Genomic DNA, 17,555 nt, shown 5'->3' with positions numbered 1-17,555 from the left:
GAGAAGAGATGGGAATAGAAGGGAAGGGAAGAGAAGAGATGGGAATAGAAGGGAAGGGATGAGAAGAGATGGGAATAGAAGGGAAGGGATGAGAAGAGAAGGTATGGGAATAGAAGGGAAGGGATGAGAAGATAAAGAGATGGGAATAGAAGGGAAGGGAAGGGATGAGAAGAGATGGGAATAGAAGGGAAGGGAAGAGAAGGGAATGGATGAACAGATGAAGAGATGGGAATAGAAGGGAAGGGATGAGAAGAGATGGGAATAGAAGGGAAGGGATGATGAGAAGGGAATGGAGGAACAGATGAAGAGATGGGAATAGAAGGGAAGGGATGAGAAGAGATGGGAATAGAAGGGAAGGGATGAGAAGAGATGGGAATAGAAGGGAAGGGAAGAGAAGAGATGGGAATAGAAGGGAAGGGATGAGAAGAGATGGGAATAGAAGGGAAGGGATGAGAAGAGAAGGGAAAGGATGGGAATAGAAGGGAAGGGATGAAAAGATAAAGAGATGGGAATAGAAGGGAAGGAATGAGAAGAGAAGGTATGGGAATAGAAGGGAAGGGATGAGAAGGGAATGGATGAACAGATGAAGAGATGGGAATAGAAGGGAAGGGATGAGAAGAGATGGGAATAGAAGGGAAGGGATGAGAAGAGATGGGAATAGAAGGGAATAGAAGGGAAGGGAAGAGCAGGGAAGGGAAAATGCATAGATAAAAATATGTATGTAAAAATAAAATATCTATTTTAATGTTTAACACAAATATTATCCTTATTGTATAAGCAGGAGTACTGAAACGAAAGTTTATAGTAGAAAGAACGGAAAAAAGGCAAAGCACAGAGTCTGGAAAAAAAGTGTGTTTTTATGTCGGAGACAATAATTGTTTAGGGTCTGATAAAAAAGACTGGTAGAAATTCTGTCTGTTATATATTTACATTTTCTTATTTATTAATTCCTCATAAATAGTGTGAACATTTACACTTTCATTAAAATAGTACTCGCACTTATGTTACCATGACGACCAGATTCTCTCTCTCTCTCTCTCTCTCTCTCTCTCTCTCTCACGGGAAAACAACTAAGCGATTGATTGGCTTACCTATTGCCGTAAATCGTGGAACACTGTCGTAACTTGACCACTGCACAACACGTTTCTTTCCCTTTACGCCTCTGTATGTTAGCGGTGCACTGTAATGGCAGTTTAACGTAAATAAAAACACGATTAAAACGCGATGTAGCTCAAAAATCATTTTTATTAGAGTGTTAAGTCTCTTCTCTAAATAAGGAGGAAAAAAGGTGGGTGGAAAGGAAAGTGTTTAACTGGTTAGCTAACTTTGTTAGCATGTGTTAGCATGTTGAAATGCCATCAGTTTTTATTACATAAATAATGGTACTGTAATCTGCAGAGTTTGTGATTAATAATATTATTTAATAAGTTTAAGTGTCAGTTTTATTTGTTTGTTTGCTTTTAGTTAGTTATTTGTGTTTATTTGCACGCTAAATGTTGTGTCTCTATCCCATATTCTATGTTTGTTCTGTGTGATGTCTAGTGCACTACATAGGGTGTATAAAGCTTTATATCTGCACCTCTATAGGGACTAGGGACTAGGTTGTGAATTAGAACCTGCTTTTTATCTGTTAAAAACCTTGATTTTGTTAATGCCATCCCCTAGTGAAGTACATCAGGTGGGATTTTATTGGTGTTAGAAATGATCAGTTGGATAATTAGGTATTTCAGAGGTCTAAGTGTGTGTGAATGTGTGTGCAGGGTGAAGGATGTTCGTGTTGGTTGAGATGATCGACACTGTACGGATTCCTCCATGGAATTTCCATCGGCAGCTGAACGACGCCATCGCGGAGGAGCTCAACAAGAAACTGGCCAACAAGGTTAGTCATGCTTATGGTCAGAATAGCGTCTGATCCTGAGTGTTGGTCTGATCTTTAGTGTTGGTCTGATCTTTAGTGTTGGTCTGATCTTTAGTGTTGGTCTGATCCTGAGTGTTGGTCTGATCTTTAGTGTAGGTCTGATCTTTAGTGTTGGTCTGATCCTGAGTGTTGGTCTGATCTTTAGTGTTGGTCGGATCCTTAGTGTTGGTCGGATCCTTAGTGTTGGTCGGATCTTTAGTGTAGGTCTGATCTTTAGTGTAGGTCTGATCTTTAGTGTAGGTCTGATCTTTAGTGTTGGTCGGATCCTTAGTGTTGGTCGGATCCTTAGTGTTGGTCGGATCCTTAGTGTTGGTCGGATCCTTAGTGTTGGTCTGATCCTTAGTGTTGGTCTGATCTTTAGTGTAGGTCTGATCTTTAGTGTAGGTCTGATCTTTAGTGTAGGTCTGATCTTTAGTGTTGGTCAGATCTTTAGTGTTGGTCGGATCTTTAGTGTAGGTCTGATCTTTAGTGTAGGTCTGATCTTTAGTGTAGGTCTGATCTTTAGTGTAGGTCTGATCTTTAGTGTTGGTCTGATCTTTAGTGTTGCTCGGATCCTTAGTGTAGGTCTGATCTTTAGTGTAGGTCTGATCTTTAGTGTAGGTCTGATCTTTAGTGTTGGTCTGATCTTTAGTGTTGGTCTGATCTTTAGTGTTGGTCGGATCCTTAGTGTAGGTCGGATCTTTAGTGTAGGTCGGATCTTTAGTGTAGGTCGGATCTTTAGTGTAGGTCGGATCTTTAGTGTAGGTCTGATCTTTAGTGTAGGTCTGATCTTTAGTGTTGGTCGGATCCTTAGTGTAGGTCTGATCTTTAGTGTAGGTCTGATCTTTAGTGTAGGTCTGATCTTTAGTGTAGGTCTGATCTTTAGTGTTGGTCGGATCCTTAGTGTAGGTCTGATCTTTAGTGTAGGTCTGATCTTTAGTGTAGGTCTGATCTTTAGTGTTGGTCTGATCTTTAGTGTTGGTCTGATCTTTAGTGTTGGTCGGATCCTTAGTGTAGGTCTGATCTTTAGTGTAGGTCTGATCTTTAGTGTTGGTCGGATCTTTAGTGTAGGTCTGATCTTTAGTGTAGGTCGGATCTTTAGTGTAGGTCTGATCCTTAGTGTAGGTCTGATCTTTAGTGTAGGTCTGATCTTTAGTGTAGGTCTGATCTTTAGTGTAGGTCGGATCTTTAGTGTTGGTCGGATCTTTAGTGTTGGTCGGATCTTTAGTGTTGGTCGGATCCTTAGTGTAGGTCTGATCCTTAGTGTAGGTCTGATCCTTAGTGTTGGTCGGATCCTTAGTGTTGGTCGGATCCTTAGTGTTGGTCGGATCCTTAGTGTTGGTCGGATCTTTAGTGTTGGTCGGATCTTTAGTGTTGGTCGGATCTTTAGTGTTGGTCGGATCTTTAGTGTTGGTCGGATCCTGAGCATTGGTCTGATCCAGACTGCCGGTCTGCTCCCGAGCGCCGGTCTGATCCCGAGCGTTGGTCTGTTCCAGAGCGCAGGTCTGATCCTGAGCACTCAAACGGGTCCTTTAAGTCTTCTGAAGATGTGGGACGTCACACCTCTGAGTTATGAAGCATTGACACTGGAGGCTCCTTCCATGTTTTAACCTCATTAGTGATTCCACACGGATTCAAGTCAAATTAAAATGTTATTTTTTCACATACGTAATCAAACACGCTAGGACATGAACGCTTTTCAGCTGTCCGAGGCATAAAGCTAGAATAAAAACAGTACAGTTAATAGAAATAGAAGGGAAATCTGTGCAGTGAGTCAGTGTGTAAAGGATGACGTATAAGAGCGAGCTCATTCATATAAACCTGCATTACTGTCTGAGCGGCTGCTCTAGAATACCACGTCCTTCTGACCAATCAGGATAGAGAATCCGGCAGCTCGTCTGGAGCTGAAGCAGTAGAACTGTATCAGGTGTGTTATTGCTGTCGTGAGTGAGGCTGTTGCTTTGCTGATGTTTGTAATGCTTCAGTGTGTCTCCTCTTTATCCAGGTGGTGTATAACGTAGGCTTGTGTATCTGCCTGTATGACATCACTAAACTGGAGGACTCTTACATATTCCCCGGGGACGGAGCCTCGCACACTAAAGGTACTCCCACTTCACAGTGTATTTGGTGAACGAATCTTCAAAGGACAGGAACGTGAGGAACCGTTAGAAACAAAGAGAGCGTACATTTTCACTTCCTGTCTGCCATTTTCATGTGGATTTATCCTCAAGGCTTTTTATTTAAGTCATGAAACAAGTATAAATGTGTTTTTTTATGTTTCCCCATCACAGTGCACTTCAGGTATGTGGTGTTTCACCCGTTTCTGGACGAGGTTCTGGTCGGGAAGATCAAATACTGCAGCCAGGAAGGAGTGTATGGTGAGATTATCCAGCAAAAAAACCCTTCACTCGCTCTTCCATCCTCTTTTTCTTCAGCTGTTAGACCTCCTGGACAGCTTTGTTTACGTGAGTTTAGTTTGCTAGAAAACAGCAGGTTGCTTCACCAGCTGAACCAGTAACGAGTCTGTCTGGTGTGTTTGCTGCAGAATGGTGGGAACTGCTTTCTCTGGCATGTTTGTACAAGGTGAAATGTCGCATCTCATACAGCAGCTCATCTCATTAGTATTGTTATTATTGTGTTTTGAAAGCTTAAACTTGGATGTCTGCACCCCTGTTTCCTCGATTCAGCTGTAGGAGGCTTCCTGGATTTCTGTGAATCTGTTATTCCTCAGGGATATAAATATTAACAAAGTGTGTGTGTTTGACAGTGACCCTCGGATTCTTCGACGACATCCTGATCCCACCTGAGTCCTTACAGCAGCCTGCTAAGTTGTATCCTGCTAATGCATATAGAATGAATGAATGAATGAAGCTAACGCAGTAGTGGTGTGTGTGATGGGTAAATGATATCTGATCAGTGTCGATGGTGTTGAAATTAATAGCAGGCAGTGCTTTGCTCCTTGACGCCCGGGCCGTAGCGACGAAGGCGAGCAGGTGTGGGTGTGGGAGTACGAGACAGACGAAGGAGCTCACGACCTCTACATGGACCAGGGAGAGGAGATCCGCTTCCGGGTCGTGGATGAGTTCTTCTTGGATACGTCTCCCACCGGGCCCACCAAAGAGCCCGAGGCTCCTGCTAAAACGGCTGGCGCGGCGCCTGCAACCAATACAGACGAGGGGACACAGAAGAAAGAGTCTCCCTACACGCTTATGGTGAACCACACACACACACACACACACACAGGTTCAGATCTGAGTGATGCTGCACCCTCTATTTTTTGCATCTGGATGTTTGTCAGGTCTCTAATCAGAAATCTAACATCACTCAGATGATAGAACATCCTCCGAAGAAACAACTGCTCATTTTTTAAAAAATTTTTCCAAAAAGTTTCCTCTTTTCATTTGGACACGTCATAAAGCCGTTTTTCTCAATCTGCCTCGTTCTCTTACACACAGGGATAACGATTTTTTTAATTGTTCCGTTTTGTGTCTAATATCGCTGAGGGACCTGAGCAACACCTGACACGTGTACCGTATCTGCATCCGGTCGTTATTAGCGAGCTCAGCACATCGGGGTTAAGTACTGCTTTTAGTCCCGAGCCGAGGTCAGCTGTAAACAATCTGAGACGGCTAGAGAGCCTCTTCGTCATATTGATTTGAATCACTGTTTTGCGTCTGTGTCGCATTATTCCGCTGTTCAATTAAAGGATTCTGTGCCATTCGGACAACGCCGATTCTCTTTCTAGAACAGCAGCACAGTCAGTAGTGCAGCAGCAAATCACAGTGTTACACCAACCAGGCATAACATTATGACCACCTGCCTAATATTGTGTTGGTGCCCTGCCCCGTCCTGCACTGTGTATTCTGACACCTTTCTATCAGAACCAGCATTACCTTCTTGAGCAACAGTAGCTCTGTCAGTCTGTTGGATCGGATCACACGGGCCAGCCTTCGCTCGCCACGTCCATCAATGAGCCTTGACCGCCCATGACCCTTTCGCCGGTTCACCACTGTTCCTTCCTTGGACCACTTTTGATAGATACTGACCACTGCAGACCGGGAACACCCCACAAGAGCTGCAGTTTTGGAGATGCTCTGATCCAGTGGTCTAGCCATCACAATTTGTCCCTTCATCAAACTCACTCAAATCCTTACACTTGTCCATTTTTCCTGCTTCTAACATCAACTTTGAGGACAAAATGTTCACTTGCTGCCTAATATATCCCACCCACTAACAGGTGCCATGATGAGGAGATAATCAGTCTTATTCACTTCACCTCTCACTGGTCATAATGTTATGTATATGTAACGGACTTTACCAGTCTCTCCTGTGGGCCTCCTCCTTCCTTCTGAAAAACACTCCTAGTTAAGTTAGAGATCCTGGAGGTAGCACAGAACACAGATGTTGTTTGCTTGTTTGTGTTTACTCATTTATGAATCCTGCTCTAGGATTTTAATTGAGTTCTTCACTTGTGCAGGCTTCCATCAGTGAGCCAGGACTGGGTCTGCTGTCATGGTGGAGCAGCTAGATGACACTCAGTGCTCTGTGGTGGAGATCTGCTCATCAGTCACTCTGTTATTCGACATCAGGCACCAGAGAGATGGAGTCACTCCTGTTTGTTCTGCTGCTTTAGGCTGACATCCTAAATGTACACTGTGTTCATCAGGGGCCACACCACAGTGTCTCTCCGGCACTTCTCAACTCTGACCTCAGTTTGTATCGACGTTTGAAACTCTATTGGATTTTTGACCGGCAGCTCGACGGACCAATCGGTGAAACGTTGCCACGTGGACATGAGCCGAGGTTCATCACATTCCCGTGTCTCGGGAAAATCTACATCATCGTTTACAAAACAGTGCGTTAATGATATTCTGTTTCAGTCATTTGGTGTGAAACAACCCCAGCTTGTGTGTCTTACTGTGTGGAAAAATTATATTTATTTTGCTTTAATATCCACATGATCTCAGTTGCAGGTCCATGTTGATTGATTACTGTGTGTCAATGAGTTGCTGATTATAAAATAAAGCAAAAAAGGTATTTTCTTCTTAACGTTACACCCTGAGTCTGAGATTTACTTTTTTCACCACAGTTAGGAATGGACGCTAATGACCACCAGTTAGCATCTCACACACTGCCTGAATTACAGTCAGTCTTAACACTAAGAGGATGAGATTATAATAATTAAAACAAAATAAAGATAAACATAAAGGTTCATTTTAACCAAAATGTCGTCAATCAGCTAAGACGTTTGCTTCTTTCATTTTGAACTAGAGCGACGAGAATAAAGTGCACTAAAATGGCAAAAGTATTGGGACACCCCTCCAATTGAATTGAGTTCAGGTGTTGGGCTCGACCACTTAGTTCCAGTGAAAGGAACTCTTAATGCTTCAGCTTCATGCCAAGACATTTTGGACAATTTCATGCTCTTTGTGGGAACAGTTTGGGGATGACCGCTTCCTGTTCCAACATGACTGCACACCAGTGACCAAAGCAAGGTCCATAAAGACATGGATGAGTGAGTTTGGTGTGGAGGAACTTGACTGGCCTGCACAGAGTCCTGACCTCAACCCCATAGAACACCTTTGGGATGAATTAGAGCGGAGACTGTGAGCCAGACCTTCTCGTCCAACATCAGTGCCTGACCTCACAAATGCACTTCTAGAGGAATGGTCAAAAATTCCCATAAACACACTCCTAAACCTTGTGGAAAGCCTTCCCAGAAGAGTTGAAGCTGTTATAACTGTAAAGGGCGGGACAACTCCATATTACAGTCATGTGCAGGTAAAGGCAGACGTCCCAAAACTATTGGCAATACAGTGTAGCTAACAAGCAATGAAGCTTATAGCCTCCATTTTAGCTGCCACGTTTTTGTGCCACAGGTAATGTTTATATTCTTGCACTAATGAATAAACACACCATGTCTTCATGGAGCTTGCTTTGTGCACATGGGCACTGTCATGCTGGAACAGATTTATCTTTTAGTCGCAATGAAGGGAAACTTGAAATATTACAGCATACAGACACATTCTATACGACTGTCTGCTTCTAACTTTGTGATAAGGAAGGAAAGAGAAAGAGAAAAGCCGCACATATGGGTGTGATGGTCAGGGTTTGGCTGTGTGGTGTACATCAGAGCCGAATCAAATTCGCTGTGTGGAATCGACTCCCAAAGCTCCTGCGCGTGAAATGAAAGAATCGAATCTTTTTTGGGGAATCGACTATCATTCAGTGTGAGCGATTTGGGACGCAGCCTTTTGCCTCGCGCATCGTCACGGGAGCACACACACACACACACACACACACAAACAGAGTTGGGTTAATGTTACATAACGGTGTGTGAACGTGTGTGTAAGAAGACCGATGAGTCTAGGAGCTCGGTTCACGCCTCAGTGAGCGACATCTTAATAAAAAAGCGTAAGTACACTAACGGGATGCTTATTCGTTGGGAATAAAAAGAAAATTACAAGATTTCCTGTTATGATTTCCTCAATTTTGATAGTAGACGAGATTGAAAGATGACCAAAAGCTCAAACAGAGGTCATTTTGCCTGCGAATTTCTATATTAAAACCAAATCGCCGTTTCTTCCCTCTTCTTCGTTTTGTCTCACGCGCGTGCGAAGGTTCTGGAAAGAGGGGCTGATGTTGCTAAGCTACACCATCGGATTTCTCTACAGAGAACCACACAAACTGAATCGTGTGAAAAACAACAACAACAACACAGTGTTTATTTATTTATTTATTTATTTATTTAACGACTGTCCACCGAGCAGAAAGTGCAGGGATTGTGCATCCGGTACATCCTCTTTTTTTCGCTTTGTTTTGTTTTGGTTTTATTTTTAAGCATGTATCCTTCGTTATCACGTTTTTTTGTTAGGTATGATTGAACATAATGTCTGTTTTTATATATATATTTGTATATAAATGTATATGATCCATCATTATGATTTAATATTTAGCAAGCCAAGTCGTGACTTCTTTTTCTTCTCCCTGCAATGACGTCAGAACGCTGCCAGTATTTCACCAGCTGGTAATGACGTCAAACACCGAAGTCCTGTAACCTTGGACAATGATTTAGCAGCGTGTCTCGGTCCTGGTCTGTTTAAACCCCCTCTGTACCAAATGAAAGGATCATACACCGGTCAGCCATAGCATTCTGACCACTGACCGGTGAAGTGAATAAGACTGATGATCTCCTCATCATGGCACCTGTTAGTGGGTGGGATATATTAGAGCAGCAAATCAACATTTTGTCCTCAAAGTTGATGTTAGAAGCAGGAAAAATGGACAAGCGTAAGGATTCGAGCTTTGAGTTTGATGAAGGGCCAAATTGTGATGGCTAGACCACTGGATCAGAGCATCTCCAAAACTGCAGCTCTTGTGGAGGTGTTCCCGGTCTGCAGTGGTCAGTATCTCTCAAAGGAAGGATCAAGGAAGGATCAGTGGTGAACCGGTGGCATGGTCATGGGCGGTCAAGGCTCATTGTGCGAAGGCTGGCCCGTGTGATCCGATCCAACAGACGAGCTACTGTTGCTCAAATTGCTGAAGAAGTTAATGCTGGTTCTGATAGAAAGGGGTCAGGATACACAGTGCAGGACGGGTCAGGGCTGTTTTGGCATCACCAACACATTATTAGGCAGCTGGTCATAATGTTATGCCTGGTCAGTGTAAGGGCAGGATATTGACGGCGTACCAGGAAGCATTTGGAGGATGCTTTTATCCTGAGTGAGTGAGGTGAACTCCAGTCTAGCTGCATCCCACAGGGCGGTCTCCTGCTGAATTACTCGTTCTGAATGAACTCATTCTTTCTGAAATAAGTACCTTACCCTGGTTAGGGTCACGGTGGATTTGGGAGTCTATCCCAGGAACATTAAGTGTGGAGAAGAAACTAAACAGCTCTTTTTAACCTTCAGGATTTATTCTGCATACACAGGTGTTTGCTTTATTGTTCGTCACATTAATCCGGATAGATCGGAAGATGCTTTTTACAAAAATTGGTGGTCCACACCTAAACATCTGAGAACGCTTAGATCCTTAAACTGTGCTAGGGTTATAACCTCAGAATCTTTAGCCTGCATCATTTCCGTCAGCTGTTTATTTACTTTCTGTGTCTTGTGGCAATGAAGTGGTGATGTCACTCTGAGTGTAAGCCCCACCCCCTTTTCAAAGGTTGTACAAAGTGACCCTAATCTTTCAGTATCAAGCTAACTCATGTAGCTTATTTGACACTTGAGAGTGTCTTGGTCAGTGGTTTAACAGTGGCAGGTTCTCAGGTCTGTGATTTGAAACTCAATGCCCTCCTGTCTATAGCCCACTGGCCACTATACCACTTATTAGTCATTTGGCTACTCATTTCTTGATGAGAGTGACCAGTGTTTGGGACACACTCCTTTTTCCTGCTCTTACTCATGTGGCTCCTCCTGACAGATTTGGAAAGGAAAGGATGAGAGAAATCCCTCAGCACAGTCTTGTTGTTCATCTCCACGCTGCTGACCGAAGACGCCGCACACTGTGTCCCCGGAAACAATGGCCAGTGTTGTGCGCCGTGCCACACGTTCACATGGGAGCGAAGCGGCCTGCATGTAAACACACCAGCGTACTGTGGCGCACAATGCCGCTTTGTTTATGCCGCCAACAACAAAGTATTTTTTTCCTCATCGATGCACACAAAAACAAGCTGCCTGAACAGGCTGTTCCACACGGAGGCTAACCTGAGGCTAAATAAGCTTCTGTGTATGTTGTCCTGCAAGAGACATGATCTCTGACTGCACACTCACACTGGACCATGATGTCTCCGCAAAAGTTCTCACGCTCTACGAGACCTCATGGAGCAGGAGCGCACACAGCGCTCGTCCATGTAGTTTGTGACTAATTTACGTTCACGTTCATGTTAGCGAGCATCAGAGGAATATTTCTTTTGCATGTTATGTGTATTCAAATCTTCTGAAAGCGACATATCCAAATGATCTCCTCAGACAAGTCCTACTGATCCTGATCATATGTATTTAATTACTATAACTGGAACTCATCTTTATCATCTCTCTATTTCTCTCTCTCTCTTTCTCTCTCTCTGTCTGTCTCTCCTCCTCCCTTTCTCTGTCTCTCTCTCTCTCTCTCTCTCTCTCTCTCTCTGTCTCTCTCTCTCTCTCTGTATCCCTCTCTCTCTCTCTCTCTCTTTCTCTCTCTCTACCCCCCGTGTGTGTGTGTGTTGCAGGATTTCTGCCAGGATTTATGTGTTCATAACGCCAGTCACCACTCAGCTGGTCTGCCATCGTAAACACCTGGCCAAACGAATCCTCAGAGGCTTCACCCAGGTCTAACCAGTCCAGCGGTGAACACAAGGGCACACACACACACACACTTGAAGCATGGCGGAACCGGAGCTGAACGAGTCGTCCCTGCGCTCGCCGAGCTCTGGGTCTCAATCCATCTCGTTCCCCTTCATGAGGGAAGGCAGCCACGTGTGGGAGAAAGTAGGGGATCTGCCCAGCCCTCTGCCCACCAAGCGCACTCGCACTTACTCTGCGTAAGGAGCTGAATCACACACACACACACACACACAATATCATTTACTATTAGTAGCCAAAACTACTAATCAGTAATAATGCAGTAATAAGCAAATAAAAACCAGAGGGTTATTTTCCGGTTTCATATTAAATCATTGTCCCAGTGTTCATTATAAAAAGAGCAGCTTTCGTTTCAACCACTTCAGCTTGCTACAAATTGGGCATGTCCTCTTTTTCTAAGTGCCCTGTAGGGCAAACAGAGAGTGTGAAGGGTCAACAAGGACAGGATCTGGGGCGGACGTGACACCTTTTATGTGAATGAGAAGAGATTATTTCTGTAACAAACGTATAGTATCTGCTGCTGGGTTTGTGTATGGTATTGTGTGCTTGCGTCAATACTGGCATTGTGTGTGTGTGTGGGTGTGTGTACAGTGCACACAGTCTTTAACTTTCTGTTTTCTTCTTCTCTTCCGTCTCCAGCACGGTGCGGGCGAACTCAGGTCCCGTGTTTAAGGGCGTATGTAAGAACTTCTCGAGGTCACAGGGACATGGATACATTAAACCTGCTAATGGTGGAGAAGACATCTTCGTCCACATCTCAGAGTGAGTCGAGAGCTCTGGTAATCATCCACTGATCAATTGAAGCCCAAAACATGGTTGCCCCTGTCAGGACCTAAGACAAGATAGTGAACCTGAACATACACTATATTGGCAAAAGTTTTGGGACACACCTCCAAATCATTGAATTCAGGGGTTGGGCTCGGCCCCTTAGTTCCGGTTCCTTAGTTCGGAGACTGTGAGTCAGGCCTTCTCATCCAACATCAGTGCCTGACCTCACAAATGTGCTTCTAGAAGAATGTTCAAAAAATTCCCATAAACACATTCCTAAACCTTGTGGAAAGCCTTCATGTGCATGTAAAGGCAGACGTCCCAGTTTTGGCCTGGCTCACAGTCTCTGCTCTAATTCATCCCAAAGGTGTTCTATGGGGTTGAGGTCAGGACTCTGTGCAGGCCAGTCAAGTTCCTCCACACCAAACTCACTCATCCATGTCTTTATGGACCTTGCTTTGGTCATTGGTGTGCAGTCATGTTGGAACAGGAAGGGGTCATCCCCAAACTGTTCCCACAAAGATTGTCCAAAATGTCTTGGTATGAAGCTGAAGCATTAAGAGTTCCTTTCACTGGAACTAAGGGGCCGAGCCCAACCCCTGAAAATCAACACCTCAAAGATTTGGAGGGGTGTCCCAAAACTTTTGGCAATAGAGTGTATTGCCACACAGATAAAAAAACTGCTGTTACAGTAAGCGCTAGTACATAGTACTGCATGAAAATTGTCAGTTTAATAAATTCACATAACTACTCATTAGCCCTTCTTGGAAGGATAAACAAACATTGATCTTGCTTGATAGTGTGATTGCTTGTATTTCTTATATGTTGTACTCCTCATGCTGCACTCACTCTGGCACTGATTACTTGCTTTGCTCCGGTTGTCATGGTTTCACTCATAGCACCAGGCTAATGCGATATCCACGAACTGCATAACAAGTGGCTAAATCTGCATTGGGTAGCTAATTAAAACACAAGTCGTGGTTTATTTTGGATAAATTAAACAGTTCAAGCCCGTAATTGCGTTTCTAGCCCCGCCCACTTTGCCTCCTGTCGCTGAAGATCACTGGCTGTTTTTTGTAGCAGCTTCCCTCAGAGCATGAACGACGGTTTTCTCTTCCATGCAGCATCGAGGGCGAGTACGTTCCTGCGGAGGGCGACGAGGTGACGTATAAAGTGTGTCCCATCCCACCGAAGAACCAGAAGGTACAGGCCGTGGAGGTGATCATCACGCATCTGAACCCCGGAACGAAGCACGAGACCTGGTCCGGCAAGATCATCAGCTCCTAAGGCTCCACCTCGGCCTGCTGTCCTTTTGGCCTGGACTGGAGCTGAATCGGGGAGGTCTTTGTTTTTTCTTTTTCTTTGTTTTTTTTTTTTGCTGAAGTCGGAACACTGCAGGTGGAGAAGGATGGAGGTGAGGAAGGAGAAGGAATGTAATGATGTAGTTGAGCTTCGGTAAAGTGTGATTGAGAAAAGTAAGAGAGAGAGAGAGAAGGTGTGAAGAAATATTTCATTATTTAAAAGTAGCAACAGGAAGCAGAAAGAGAGGAAGAGAGCAGAACAGACGAATACAGAGATTGCGGGAATAAAAAATAAAACGTGATTGGATTTCCTCCGTGACCGATGAGCGTAAAGAAGTAAACCTTAAAGAGAAGGGAACCAGGGTCAAACTAAAAAACTGTGAAAGACAAAGTAATGACTCGGGACTTCCTGGAGTCTTCTGATCGAACCCCTTCTCATAAATGTTAGCCTTTTTTTCCTTTAATGTTCGTTAATTTATTTATTTGTTTGCATTTTTGGTGGGTGGAGCTGGCATTCTGAATTCAGTTGCAGATGATGCTGGGAACTGAAACGAATATTGCACTCAAAACTTGAAAACCCCAAAAACAAACATACTGCCAAACTGAGTAGAACTCCCAGAATTCCAGCGGGAGTGATTCAGGGTAAACGGTCAGGATTTTCTAGTCCGATTTTGACAAAACAAAAAAAAAGAAGCAAAAAACAAAAAAGCAATCTGTCTCACTCGCATCAGACTTCTAGTGCGATCACAACAGGAAGTCCTGAAATGTCTGGTACTGTCATTATATATAACTGTAGTTGATTCATCATTTGGTAGAACCTCGATGGTGAAAGTAGCTCACGGTCGAAACTCTTCAGCTGAGCATATCTAATTAAATCTACTGCTGCACCTAGTCAGTTCCTCCAACAGAATTTCTATGCATCTTTTCTATGCTTCATTGTCCTTGTATTTATTTGATTTCTTCATGTTTTTGTACTCGACTGACTCGACTCGGTTAGTTTAGATTCAGTTATTTACTTATCCCCCCCCCCCAAATCCCCCCCCTCCGGTCAGATCACTGTGGCTGGTGTAGGCGTCATTTACGTGTGAGTTAATAAAAAGAAATAAATAAAACATTTTATTAGTCCCTCTCCTGTGACGCACTTCCTCATTTCATCTCGATTCCTAATTTTTCCAGCATGAATGACGTCGGCTTCTTGTACAACAGTCTGATTGGTCAGATTCGTTTCCTGTATCCGCAGCTCGGACTGTAGCGCAGCTGCCGCTAATATGAATATTTCAATAAAGTGTCTTGAAACAAACACCTGGGGTAGGTGAGATGGTGAATTTTTCCATAGAGGGGTGTTTAGTTAAGTTGCTTTTATTTGTCACATATACATGACAGCACAGTGAAATTCTTTCTTCACATATCCTTGGGGTCAGAGCACAGGGTCAGCCATGATGCAGTGCCCCTGGAGGGTGGGTTGGGGGCAAACAGTGGCAGCTTGGTGGTGCTGAAGCTTGAACCCTGATCTTCTGGTCAACAACCCAGAGCCTTAACCATTTGAGCTACCACCACCCCAAATTAACTTACCATTTAAGGAAGTCTCCAATGTAAGCGCATTGTAGCTGTTTTTTTCCACAGGAACGTGTTCAGGACAGCGAAAATCATACACGAGTTAATATTTTTCCCTTAAACTCGACCAAAGACAGCACTGAGATCTGGAGTTCTCTCAGAGTAGCTAAAGCAACATGTGTTTACTCTCTCAGCAAAATCCTCACTTCCCTTTTTAAGAGGAAGAGTTCAAGTTCCATGTTAGTTTGTTGTGTAATATTTAAGTTTAAGCAGTGCTTGTGTTCTCTCAGTTCTGTTTCTGGAAGAGGAAATGATCTGAACTGACTCACTCCAAGAGGGAAGGAGGGAGGAAGGGTGTGTAAGGACCTGTATATGAAGGGCGGGTGGATGTGATGGATGCGACAGATAGAGGGAGAGAGGGATGGGATAGATAGATAGATAGATAGATAGATAGATAGATAGATAGATAGATAGATAGATAGATAGATAGATAGATAGATAGATAGATAGATAGATAGATAGATGGAGGGTGTGAGGGATGGATAAATGGATGGATGGATAGAGGGAGAGAGTGAGAGATGGATGGATAGAGAGAGAGAGAGAGAGAGAGCAAGGGATGGGTGGATGAATAGAGGGAGAGAGTGATGGATGGATGGATAGGTAAAAGGAGTAGAGGGATGGATGGATAGATAGAGGGAGGGCGTGAAGGATGGGTGGATGGATAGAGGGAGAGAGCGAGGGGTAGATGGATAGATAGAGTGAGAGAGCAAGGGATGGATAGAGGGAGAGAGTAAGGGATGGATGGATAGAGGCAGAGAGGGATGGATGGATAGAGGCAGAGAGGGAGGGATGGATAGATAGAGGCAGAGAGGGATGGATGGATGAATAGAGGAAGAGAGGGATGGATGGACAGATAGAGGCAGAGAGGGATGGATGGATGGATAGAGGAAGAGAGGGATGGATGGACAGATAGAGGCAAAGAGAGATGGATTGATAGATAGAGGGAGAGAGGGATGGATGGATAGATAGAGGAAGAGAGGGATGGATGGACAGATAGAGGCAGAGAGGGATGGATGGATGGATAGAGGAAGAGAGGGATGGATGGATAGATAGAGGGAGAGAGGGAAGGATGAATGGATAGAGGCAGAGAGGGAGGGATGGATAGATAGAGGCAGAGAGGGATGGATGGATAGATAGAGGCAGAGAGGGATGGATTGATAGATAGAGGCAGAGAGGGATGGATTTTAAGTAGAGGGATTGAGGATTGGATGAATAGATAGTGTGAGGGATAGATGGATGGATATATAGAAGGATAGAGCGAGGGAGGGATGGATAGATAGAAGGAGAGAGTGATGGATGGATAGATAGAGGCAGAGAGGGATGGATGGATAGATAGAGGCAGAGAGGGATGGATGGATATATAGAAGGATAGAGCGAGGGAGGGATGGATATATAGAAGGATAGAGCGAGGGAGGGATGGATAGATAGAAGGAGAGAGTGATGGATGGATAGATAGAGGCAGAGAGGGATGGATGGATAGATAGAGGCAGAGAGGGATGGATGGATATATAGAAGGATAGAGCGAGGGAGGGATGGATATATAGAAGGATAGAGCGAGGGAGGGATGGATATATAGAAGGATAGAGCGAGGGAGGGATGGATATATAGAAGGAGAGAGTGATGGATGGATAGATAGAGGCAGAGAGGGATGGATGGATATATAGAAGGATAGAGCGAGGGAGGGATGGATATATAGAAGGATAGAGCGAGGGAGGGATGGATAGATAGAAGGAGAGAGTGAGAGAGAGAAAGTGAGACTGTAACACATTCGTTTTTTGATTGCAGATCTTTTATATTGGTTTATTTCTTGGTCAGTAAAATCCATTAATTCATTAGCCAATCCAGTTCTGTCCTCCACATCATGAGGTCAGTATTGTCAGTACATGAGTGTGCAGTGACCACAGAAGGGTTTGTTTTTTTGTGCATTGTCTGACCTGTGTCCTGTCTCCTGGTGTTAGGAGGAGGAGCAGACAGTACTGATGGGAATGATGAGACTGCAGTATCTCCTCTCCCTGTTAGCATTAACGCTTTAACTGTAACTTTAACTGTAACCATGAAATCATGAATAAAGCTGAAATTACTTTCTTTTATTTCTGACTCCTGATGCTGACAAAACATTCAAAAGGCCGAAAAAATACCTCCTGCAGGCTTTACACCACCTTCTCCTTTTCTCTCTCTCTCTCTCTTTCTGTCTCACACTCTGTATCTCTCTTCTGTCTCTCCCTGTCTTTCTGTCTCTCACTCTCTCCATTTCTCTCTCTTTCCTGTCTCGCACTCTCTATATCTCTCTTTCTGTCTCTCACTCTGTTTCTCTCTCTTTCCTGTCTCACACTCTGTATCTCTCTTCTGTCTCTCCCTGTCTTTCTGTCTCTCACTCTCTCCATTTCTCTCTCTTTCCTGTCTCGCACTCTCTATATCTCTCTTTCTGTCTCTCACTCTGTTTCTCTCTCTTTCCTGTCTCACACTCTGTATCTCTCTTCTGTCTCTCCCTGTCTTTCTGTCTCTCACTCTCTCCATTTCTCTCTCTTTCCTGTCTCGCACTCTCTATATCTCTCTTTCTGTCTCTCACTCTGTTTCTCTCTCTTTCCTGTCTCACACTCTGTATCTCTCTTCTGTCTCTCCCTGTCTTTC

General features: G+C 44.0%; 2 protein-coding genes across 3 annotated transcripts; both read left to right on the top strand.

The window, feature by feature from the left end:
• The first annotated feature begins 1,115 nt into the window (after positions 1 to 1,115).
• On the top strand, positions 1,116 to 6,951 carry polr3h (polymerase (RNA) III (DNA directed) polypeptide H). Of its 2 annotated transcripts, none has more exons than XM_058405338.1 (7): positions 1,116 to 1,288; positions 1,761 to 1,879; positions 3,903 to 3,999; positions 4,189 to 4,362; positions 4,665 to 4,728; positions 4,875 to 5,109; positions 6,375 to 6,951. In XM_058405338.1, the coding sequence occupies exons 2-7, from the start codon at positions 1,769 to 1,771 to the stop codon at positions 6,423 to 6,425; spliced, it is 732 nt and encodes a 243-aa protein (XP_058261321.1). In that variant the 5' UTR covers positions 1,116 to 1,288; positions 1,761 to 1,768; the 3' UTR covers positions 6,426 to 6,951. The 2 variants fall into 2 exon arrangements, with proteins under 2 accessions (XP_058261321.1, XP_058261322.1); XM_058405339.1 differs by having other exon boundaries at positions 1,120 to 1,288; positions 4,189 to 4,275.
• Positions 6,952 to 8,100: 1,149 nt separating this feature from the next.
• Positions 8,101 to 17,014, top strand: csdc2b (cold shock domain containing C2, RNA binding b). Its single transcript, XM_058405340.1, has 4 exons — positions 8,101 to 8,311; positions 11,109 to 11,420; positions 11,881 to 12,003; positions 13,134 to 17,014. Exons 2-4 carry the CDS (start codon positions 11,263 to 11,265, stop codon positions 13,294 to 13,296), a joined length of 444 nt encoding a protein of 147 aa, XP_058261323.1. The 5' UTR covers positions 8,101 to 8,311; positions 11,109 to 11,262; the 3' UTR covers positions 13,297 to 17,014.
• Positions 17,015 to 17,555: the final 541 nt, after the last annotated feature.

The sequence above is a fragment of the Hemibagrus wyckioides genome, linkage group LG12, assembly GCF_019097595.1.
Source record: "Hemibagrus wyckioides isolate EC202008001 linkage group LG12, SWU_Hwy_1.0, whole genome shotgun sequence".
Classification (NCBI taxonomy): domain Eukaryota; kingdom Metazoa; phylum Chordata; class Actinopteri; order Siluriformes; family Bagridae; genus Hemibagrus; species Hemibagrus wyckioides.
This window is presented reverse-complemented; position numbering and strand designations above follow the sequence as displayed.

Excerpts from the sequence above, each read along its gene's own strand:
- polr3h (XM_058405338.1), top strand. The coding sequence starts at position 1,769 with ATGTTCGTGTTGGTTGAGATGATCGACACTGTACGGATTCCTCCATGG. Across the intron at positions 4,000-4,188 it reads CGGAGCCTCGCACACTAAAG|TGCACTTCAGGTATGTGGTG; the intron begins GTACTCCCACTT and ends TCCCCATCACAG. Across the intron at positions 4,729-4,874 it reads TTACAGCAGCCTGCTAAGTT|CGACGAAGGCGAGCAGGTGT; the intron begins GTATCCTGCTAA and ends CCCGGGCCGTAG.
- csdc2b (XM_058405340.1), top strand. The coding sequence starts at position 11,263 with ATGGCGGAACCGGAGCTGAACGAGTCGTCCCTGCGCTCGCCGAGCTCT. Across the intron at positions 11,421-11,880 it reads CGCACTCGCACTTACTCTGC|CACGGTGCGGGCGAACTCAG; the intron begins GTAAGGAGCTGA and ends TTCCGTCTCCAG. Across the intron at positions 12,004-13,133 it reads ATCTTCGTCCACATCTCAGA|CATCGAGGGCGAGTACGTTC; the intron begins GTGAGTCGAGAG and ends TCTTCCATGCAG.